The sequence below is a fragment of the Xiphophorus couchianus genome, chromosome 21 (genome assembly GCF_001444195.1).
Source record: "Xiphophorus couchianus chromosome 21, X_couchianus-1.0, whole genome shotgun sequence".
NCBI classification, from domain to species: Eukaryota; Metazoa; Chordata; class Actinopteri; order Cyprinodontiformes; family Poeciliidae; genus Xiphophorus; species Xiphophorus couchianus.
The window spans coordinates 14,031,668-14,042,064 of record NC_040248.1 but is presented as its reverse complement, the minus strand read 5'-3'; the positions used below and the strand labels follow the sequence as shown (position 1 = coordinate 14,042,064).

Here is a 10,397-nt window from a genome sequence, read left to right as displayed (position 1 = left end):
TCTTTTATCTGTATGGAGGATACAGTAGTAGAGTCCTGCCCAACCCCCACATGATCCTGGACACTTCCACTTGGATTTTAGACGGAACGCTGTAATAATTGTAATAACATAATACATCTGCAACAGGCTTTGGGTCCTTCTTATGGAGGCCAAAAACACAGGCAGGATAAAGGTACGATCGTGTAGTTGATGTTGAAAGATGGAATGAATTACAACAGAGAACACAATGGCATCAACACGTAGCAGCGTTTGCGAGAAGTAAGCAGGGACTAAAGAGGGATCAAACAAACCGGGTACTGAGTACTGAGTACTGAGAATGGCGATTACACAAGAATGCATCTGCATACTCACTCTTAAACAGCAGTGAGAAAACATAAAATGAGGGAGGCCAGTTGAAGATAACACAGAATAAACACATTTAAGGTTCAGCAAACAAAAACAACTAAATCTAGGACAATAGTTGAAATCTCTTGTAATAAAAATGGTCTTTGGAGGCAGACGCTCACACTGTGGAAGAGTGAGCAGAAGCATAACTGACCCATTTGTTTGAGACTTTACTCCCATATTTTCATAAAATGTTGTGGTCTCATTGCAATAAAACAATACTTGTGTACATCTGGTAATTCAAGTAAATAAGATCAAATAAAGTAGGATGCCTTAAAAGGTTCTAAAATGACATGCAATAAAGGATGTTATGATAAGCACTTCCAACCAGAAAATTATACCACATAACAGTATCATTTTAAGAAGGTTTAGTGGTATACTAGCCTAAATGATGCAGTAGTCTATTTGCAGGATATTGCTTCTTTTACCAAAGCAGTGTTAAATCTGTTATAATGGAAGAACACTACCACATAAGCCCGCTGATCGTCACTTTATCTGGTCATTTTCACTCACAGTTGGCTGACATCTCTCCTTTATCAGCTCATGTCAAATCATCCTCTAAGTGTCAAATGTGGAAAAGAGAAAAAAAAAACCCAGGCAGGAGAACGTCATCTCACCTCAGCCTCTCCTCTTCCTTCTTCCTCAGCTTCATGTCACGCTGAACCACTTTCAGCACATGCTCTGCCTCGTCATCTGTTAGGCCCGACAGGTCCAGCTTGCGTCCCATTGTCCCTGGCCTCGCCACACTGAGCTGCTGCTGGTCAAAGAGGGGAGGAAGAAGAGGAGGACAAGGAGGAGGAGAGTCACAGGTGTTGGTGCTCAGGGGGCCGAGGCTGGGACGACCCTGTGGACAGGCAAAGGAAACAACGAAACAAATTTTTAAAAAACTGTCTGTGAATTTGGCAAACTAATTTACTCCTCATTAAATAAAGAAATTAGGACATTACCACTGAGAAAGAATCAGGACACTTCTTTTTTTAGATATATCCTATATATAACAAAAAGCGTGCAAATTATTCTGCAATGCCTGCTTTTCTGACTTGTGAATGAGATTAGTGTTGCCAGTTTTTGCCTGCAGGATCCATTTTCTTCCCAGAGCTGATGAAGACTGTCTGGAAGGATTTCTTCCCTTAATGTGATCCTTGAAACTGTTCTGGACGGAACATTGGACCTATTAAACGTGTCCGCTGAAGCTCCTTTGGCTACAAGTTACCATTTCATGAATGTTATGAGAGCATTTCATTAGTCTCTGGCTTAAATACCAGCCTGCAAATCACCATACTATAAAGTTCTGTAAAATGCAATTATGTTAGATAAAATTGACATTTGCCAAATTATCCTAAAAGTGGATTCTTCCTAATACATTTGGTTGCAGATAATTCTATTAAAATGTCCAACAAGGAAATTTAAAGAGCTTCTTCTGTGTTTTATTTAATAGAGTATGATACACACTCTGTTAATGATACTCCCCTCCGTAATAAAGCAGATTATAAAGCAGGGCACAGATTAGGTCAGAACGAGATAATCATATAATTAATAGGATAATATCTTCGAAAGAGTGGCGTCCACAACTCATTAAACTTTTAATCTGAAAACATTTTTTTGAGATGTAAAAGTGCTTTTTCCCCCTAACAAATTTCTTCTGTTTTTACTTTGTTGACACACATACATGTTTTAGATAATCAAAACAAATGTAATATCTGGCAAACACCAAAATGGTGTTTTGAAATGATGATTTTATTTATTAAGGGAAAAGAGCAAATCAAACTAAGCTTGGTTGCAATAACTACAATGAAATATGCCCGATGACTCGAAATAAGAGTTTAACGTTGCTGTGGAAGAATTTTGACCCACTCTTCTTTGCAGGATTGCAGTTGTTCAAGCATTATTCTAGGATCATGTGACAACATCTCTAATAGATTTTAGTGCAGAACTTAACTAGGACTAGGATTTTTGCTTGAAAATCTTTCTATTTAGTTGTTCTCATTTGCTTGGGTGCATTTCTCAAATCTTTCTCAACATTTGCAAAACACCATGAAAAGCCAATTTCTCTCTCAAAATCCTTAGTTCATCTCTCAGAAGTGTATATCTGTGTCGATGAACATGTCAGGCTCAGAAAGACAAGTTGGCGTTTCGATTGCTTTCTCGTGTTGTCAACATAACAGTGACTCCAGAGAGATGTTTTGATGATATGTGTTGTAAGTTGTAATACATTTTGATCGCGACATAAGCAATTGAAAGTGTGGGATAAAGCAGAGGATTGTACTGCTTGGATGTACAAAAGCCTTGGCAACTTGCTCAAAGGAACGAGGAACTCCTTTTTGAATGGTTGAATCGATTGAGTGGAGATACGTGGATGATGTTATAGACTGGAAAACCTTCCACTGATGACAGGATGACAAGTACACATATATATAGAATGTACGTCAACAAGTAAGAGACTGCAGTATTTTTCTTTTTGACCATCTTTTATGGTAGGAAATCTAATCCCAGCTGGATGTTCTAGCAGGTTAGCCATATAGAGGAGAAAGAAATGGGTTCACCAGCCATGGGACAGCACAAGAGTTGGCTACCATGTAGACTGAATATACAGTATATATATATATATATATATATTTTTTTTTTAATAAAAAAAAATTCCAAACAACTTTGGAAAACAATTTCAGTCGCTCAGTTCAATACTCCCGTTCCTCACTTCCAACGTCCATCAAGGCGCCTCGAATGATTAAGTGTCACCATTGCAAAGGGTTAATAGCTTGGGTCTTGCAGAACTGATCTGATCGTTTCCATAGCAATGAGCAGAAGCAAGACATTCCCCCAGAACTTCAGTGAGCTCATTGTACCTATGACATGCGGTCCTACATCAAGGAACTTCTGAGGTTATGAATGCGTGTATCTCAGGACATCAGTTCATATCCAACTAGCTCTTCGAATCGAAACACTGTGTTTTACAAGTATTTTCAGTATGGAAAAGATGTTTGTCGGCTTGTTTTTTCCCCTGAGTTTTGGAGTGGGATATGTGGTTACAACAGGGATGAGGAAGGTTTTTGACAAACTGGTTCCTGGTAGCACTGAAGATAGAAGTAGCGTTCAGGAGGAGAGGACGTCATCTGAGTACGATCTTTTTGACGCTTTTCTTTTTGAACCTTCCAAGACTGGGGAGCAAACCTCCCCGGCTGGGGAAGTTTGCTCCCCAGCTGAGGAAGTTTGCTACTCTGGCTATGATAGTTTGGATTCTTATCTGTTTGATCCATCCCCGGCTCAGAACCAAACATCCCTGGCTGGGGAATTTCAGATAGCTGAGTCTGAAAGATCAACTTCTGCCTTGAAGAAGACGACAATTGAAGATACTACCTATGAAGACAGCGCTGTCCAGACCTCTGTCGCAGGGAACGATTTGGCCAATCTTCCCGAAGAGCAAACTTCTGCGGCTGCAGAAGTTTGCTGTGAAAAGGAGACAGCTGAGTCTGAAAGCTCAACTTCTGCCATGAAGAAGACAACATCTGAAGACACTACACATGAAGACAGCGCTGTCCAGACCACTGTTGTAGGGAATGATCTGGCCAATCTTCCCGAAGAGCAAACTTCTGCGGCTGCAGAAGTTGTCCAGACCACCGTTGCAGGGAACGATCTGGCCAGTCTTCCCGAAGAGCAAACTTTGGGAAGATTGACGGTTGCCGATGTTTGCTGTGAAAAGGAGACTATTGAGTGTGAAAACATTTTTGCTTTGACCAAGATGGCAATTGAAGGCAGTAGCCATGAGCGAACTTCCCCGACTGAGGAAAATGTGTTTTCTCACAAAAACAAAGACAACATATGGGAGCCATTTTTGTTAATGTTTCTTAGTTTGTGTTTATTTTGCCTTCCCTGGGTTATTTTATACTATGGTGGTTTTTTCCTGTTTTTATTTGTTATATATTCTTCCTGTGGACTTGCTTATCTTTTGGGATCATAAAGCCAAGTATTGAGAGCTTACCTTTAAATTTAATTACACTGTTAAATGTTCTGTTTCAGTTTAAATTCAAAAATACTTTTTGATCCCAAAGAAAATTAAATGTTATAGCTCATCAAGATTCTTCAAAGAGCCATTGAAGATGGCTGTCGACAGGAAAGATCTCCTGAAGCGGTCAGTACCACACTGAACCTGAAGAAGCCTCTGACTGAGGATGGATGCTCTTCCCTTCCAAAACAGCCTTGTGAAGAGGATGGTCAGGATTGTCCAGAATTTTCTTGATCCTATGAAGAATCCTTCTCTGCATTATCATCTCCAGCGGTTCCACGGACATCCCCAGAAGAGAACAAGAACAGAACCAGCCTTCTTTATCAGGCTGGTTCTGCCAGGGATCTTTTTAGATCCTTGGCTGATGCTGCCCCAACAGATGGCGCTCTCAACAACAGACTTATAGAACAGTCCTCCCCAACCCCCGGGCCGTGGGCCGGTACCAGTCCACGCGCCACGATAGTCGGACCAAGTCAATCAACATGTTGAAAATGCCCGATTTTAGATCGGAGCAGTCCCAACGTTCTACGTAACTCACCACACAGCAGGATGATCGGTTACGATTATCGCAAGCCACATTCAGAACGTTCTAAGATTGACGTAAGGAAAAAATCGGGGCAAATAAATTAAAATGGTGCCATGTGAACTAAACTTTAGCGGGCACATGCAGAAGCCTGTCTGACGGTTCACCCTCCCCGTACCCATCCTACCGAGCGGCAGTAAAAATGCCAAGCCTTGACCGGTCCGCAGTGATAAAAAGGTTGGGGACCACTGTTATAGAAGATTTGCAGCATCTTGCTGCAAAGCTTGAAGGATCTTATCTCCCTCCAGAAGCCCAGTCTGCTCTGCCCCTTCTCATAGACGCTTCACTGTTGCGTCTCCTGTCCAGACTGTTGTCCAGTTGAACACCGAAGTGTTTATATTCCTCAACCACCTAAACATCTTCTCCCATGATGGAAACAGGGTTTGATCTGATCCTGTTCATTCTGATATCAACAATCATCTTCTTTGTTGGAAGAACATTTGAACTTGTTCATAATAATAATAACAACAATAAAAATTTGAAGTAGCAATAATAATAATAATGAATAACAACATTAGTATTGATATACTAATAATAATACAAATGTTTTAATATTAGTATATTAATACTAATATTTAAAATCATTGTTATTACTACTACAAATTTTTATTGTTATTGTTATTAATAATATTAATAGTAAAATAATGCTAATATTAGTATTAATATACTATCATATACAGTATACATATATTATATATTTTTTTATAATTATATAAAAAATATTTATATATATACATACAGTATATATATATAAATTATATGTTTTTTTATTTAAAAATTTTTATAAAAATTTTTATAACATTTTTTATAAAAAAAATATATAAATTATATTTATATATATAAATATATACATAAATTATAAATATTTTTATAATTATATAAAAAAATATATAATTAGTATATATATATATATATATATATATATATATATATATATATATCTTACACTGCCTGGCCAAAAAAAAAGTCGCCACCAAAAAATGGTCACACTCTAATATTTTGTTGGACCGCCTTTAGCTTTGATTACAGCCCGCATTCGCTGTGGCATTGTTTCAATAAGCTTCTGCAGTGTCACAAGATTTTTTTCCATCCAGTGTTGCATTAATCTTTCACCAAGATCTTGTATTGATGATGGGAGAGTCTGACCACTGCGCAAAGCCTTCTCCAGCACATCCCAAAGATTCTCAGTGGGGTTAAACAGACTTCTGAAACAGACTAACGTCTTTTCCACGACCACAGGATGTGTCTTTTGCCATGGTTGTTTAAGAAATGAGGAGTTACTCATTGCATCAGCTGGGGTTAAATAACTTGTTGCCAGCTGAAAGATAATTGCCTATGCAGTACTTATCCAATAGGAGGCTTGTACCTATTTGCTTAGTTAAATCCAGGTGGCGACGTTTTTTTTGGCCAGGCAGTGTATATATAATTAGTATATACCTGCACAGTCACTTCATGATTTATCAATGGAACCAGTGACATTCTCACAATGCTCTGACAGGTTTTTTATTTGATATATCAAATTATCATTTTGTGCGTACTCAAGTTATCTTATCTCGTCTGTCTTCATTTGATAAAATGCAACATTTAAGTTTAGTTAAAAAGCAAAAACATAAAAGAGAGAAATATGTTTATGAGCACTGTAAATCCCTTGTTTGAAATTGGTTTCAGCAAGATTGCTAAATTTAAGATTACAGTGCTTTTAATAACTTTTTGAATAAATGACACTTAAGAAAAAATAGATCTCTTTTACCAGAGTAAAGCCAAAGCCCCAATCTGAAACAAAACCCTTAATTTAGTCATGGTAGATGCTGGAAACTAATGACACTGAACCAACTTCTTAACATCCATAAACAAAGATGTGCTGTTCCTTCTTATTTCTTTGTTGTAATTTATGTACTAAGTCTAAATGAGATGTTTAACAAATAGGTAACTCCTCCTCTATGACAATAACTACATTTGATGTAGATTTTCTTGCAATATTGGAAGAAGGTTTTTAATTTAGCTCTTGGATTATGCATGCTTTAGCAGCATCCGTTGGCTGCAAGCAAAAAAATAAATAAAAAAATAAATCACACCTTTGAAGCTGTTTGCCATTTTGGGTGAGAAGATCTGATTTTCTCCAGCAACAGCACAAAGCTGAAGTCTGTCTTCTGTCAACACAGACAAATATTGAAGCTACACAATATCAAGTAGTGTTTTGTCCAGCAAAATAAAGCCCATGGTTTTATTGAGCGCATTTGCCCTGGTTCCATTCACTTCTCCAGGTTATTGCAGGACTCACTTCACTGCAGACTCCAGTTGAATTTAACAGCGTTACCAAGAAAAACAAGCCTGAGCTGCTGCTTCTGGCTTCACAAAGCCTGAATGAAACCTTTGACTCCGTTTTATCCTTAAACGCATCTCAGTTAGACGTGCTTCAGTCGTTTTACCAGTGGGATAATTCTCAATGCCATAAGCAGACGTGCAGGAATGTAGAGGTGAGAGAGAGGCTTATGTCACATTCGGCGGTGGCGGAGAATGACGTCTAAATCTGGCAGTCTCACAGATCTGTTATCAAACAGCGTGAATAGGCTGCAGACTGACGCCTTGCCATTCACACATGCTCCCTATTCAGCTGCTGCAATAAGACACCTAAATCCTCGTCCCTGCTAAAGCTTTCCAGCCTGAAACAGAGTGACACTTAATTCAAAAGATGAATGTATCCCGACATGTGTGAATATGCGAAGTCAAGTGTCACCGTGTGCCCCCACAGTTTGCAACCTGCGCTTGTTCAAGTAGATCTGTAATTATATTTGCACGACGGAGAGCTAAACCTTGGGGAATAGAAGCTGAGTATATTTACCACTCACACATTTGTTTTTGCTTTAAAAATGACTTTTTATCCATTCATGCATTCATTACGTTTAATGGAGCCCTCATAAGCCCAGAGGCAGGTAACATCTCTGCTGTAATATATATTATCATAAACATTCAAGCAACAGCACTTATGAGCCTTGACTGTTCAATACACTGACATCCTGTGATGAATTTAAACTCCACCTGAAAACTCAGAGCTTAGAAACAATCACCACAACATTATTGAGACAACTTAGACTTAAAAATATGTCAGGAACTGGATATTGCAATCTTAAAAACCAGGACGCATTTTATAACCTCGATCTTTCTGTTGGTAGTCAGCGGCTTATGTAATAAAGATCCTTACTTGTGACACTTAATGTGAACGTTTATACATGTTGAAACGAGACTATTTGTCTGTCTATTTATTTCTAATGTCGGGGATCGTTGCCACCTTAGCAACTTCATTACAAGAAATTCTCTTTGCAAAACATATCCAACACTCTGTGGATTCAGTCTTATCTTTTCATTCACTTTCTATACCAGCTTCTCCTTGCAGGGTCACAGGAGGGCTGGTTCCCATTTCCAGCACTCATTGGGCAAGAGGTACACCTTGGACGTTTTACCAGTTCGTCACAGGGCAACACAAAGACACGCCTGACAAATAACCACCCAGACACACTCATTCCTAATTGTAATTGAAAGGGACCAAATCACATAACAGTCATGTTTTGAAACTGCGGGATAGAGAAACCATGTAAGTATGGGAAGAACTCCATGAGGAAAGGCCCTTGGCCAATATTCAAACCCAGGCACTTCTTTCTGCAAAGCAGCGGAACAACCAACTGTGACAAACGTTTGATAAGTAATTGCAGTTTTTAAGACTATTTCTTACTCTTTATCACTTAGTGTATTTATCTTCATCCAGCTTCCTGGATGCCTCATGAGATTCAATCAAGAATCTATCACTCCTTCCATCTACAACAATCCAAAACTACTGACCTGACATGAAAAATGGTCTTGGTCAAAACTTAGGTTGTAACCGTCAACGTTCATGTGACAGAAAGTTGAGTTATCCTACAAAGAATCATTCTCCCAGCTGTCAAATCTGAAGGACCTATGCGTCAAAATCTATTTACAACCTAATCTCAGCATGAACATTCTCAAAAGATCATGATCCTGCTCTTCTATCACCTTCAAATCAATGCTCCAACACCAACAGAAACTGTGCTGTCTTGATTTGTCAAATCTAAAGAAAGGAGTGATGGATACGCCATGACAGCACCATCATTACTGTATAACTGCAAGGCATTTATTTAGGTCTTCTATATTGTGCGTGGTGTGAAAGGATGGTGACTGAGCTCCAGTCATGTCTGAACTAAAAGTTGCAGTCGTCCATGCACTTTATACATAGATATTACGGACATGGTAGGAGAGGTTACAGGGTGTTTTAAGCTGCACATGGTTGACCGCACACTGACCCATAGGACTGTCCCTGTCGTGTTCCGGGGTTCTTGGTTTTCCTTGTGGGAGTTGGCTTGCTGCTTTTCACCATCTAGCCACCAGATGGCGCCAGGCTCACCTCTCTCTCTGGAGTGGGGTGTTGTCATCCTGCGCACCTGTGATCTATCTGCTCGTCAGGCAAGGTGTACAAGAGGAGCTGACTGCCAGCACTTCGACGCCTGAGTGTTAGCCAGTAACGGTACCTCTGAGCCCCCTTGAGCTAGTCTCTGTTTTCTCCTCGGTGTTTGATCTCTTAGTGAATCTCCTTGTTGTCTCCTGCCTTCAGGTGTCTTTCCTGAGAAGTCCTGGGTTCCCCTCGTGACGCCGTGGAACCTACCCACTGGTTGCCCGAGTTTCCAGACTCACCTCCTCCGGCTAAATCGCAGATCCCTCCTGGAGGTTCCGACTGACAGTCGTGCCGCTCCTCTGTCTCTGTCCTGCCTGAACCTACCTGTCCGCCCCCCGACAACACTCCCTCGCCTCCTTCCGGATCTCTGTGGCCAAGCGCTGTTCCACCTGGATCGTACGGAATCAACGACCCCGAGCACGGCAGTTATCCCTCCAAACCTACAAACTCCTATTCAACAAGTAAGATTGCTCCAATTTTCTGTCATCACTCCCGTCTCCTACACCCTGTGAACTCACCGTCTCCTCGCTGTGTTCTTTATAGTGTGCCGACCACTCCGTGAGCCTTTCCCTCCCCCCTTGGACAAGACCCGCAATTTTCAGTGCATTTAATTATTGCTGTTGTAATAAATTCACTTACTATATATATCGCTCTCCTGTGTCGTGTTCTGCATTTGGGCTAGAATCATAGACTCAACATGACAGAACACTCAGGCCAGCAAACAAGCCCAGCAGATGCGATCAGGAGAATGTTGTCCGATCAACACACCCAGTTACAATCACATGAAACAGCTTTAAGAGAGCTTAGCTCACGACAAGTCGAAACTAACCGGCAGTTAGCTGAGATAATCAATTATCTCAAACCTTCCGCTTCTCAGATTCCTTCCCCAAGTCCAGCCCCAGTTCCAGCTCCGGTCCAATCAGTCCAGCCCACGTTTTCCGAGGTTCGACCACCGCTTCCTGAGA

The 10,397-nt window shown here is 40.2% G+C and overlaps 1 protein-coding gene across 3 annotated transcripts in view; it reads right to left on the bottom strand.

Moving 5' to 3' along the window:
• myripb (myosin VIIA and Rab interacting protein b) overlaps window positions 1-10,397 on the bottom strand; it is a 120,528-nt gene that overhangs the window by 99,920 nt on the left and 10,211 nt on the right. For all 3 annotated transcript variants that reach the window (XM_028005455.1, XM_028005456.1, XM_028005457.1), the window contains exon 2: window positions 1,002-1,228. In XM_028005455.1, the coding sequence (XP_027861256.1) occupies window positions 1,002-1,111 (110 nt within the window). In that variant the 5' untranslated portion in view covers window positions 1,112-1,228. The remainder of the gene's footprint in view (window positions 1-1,001; window positions 1,229-10,397) is intronic.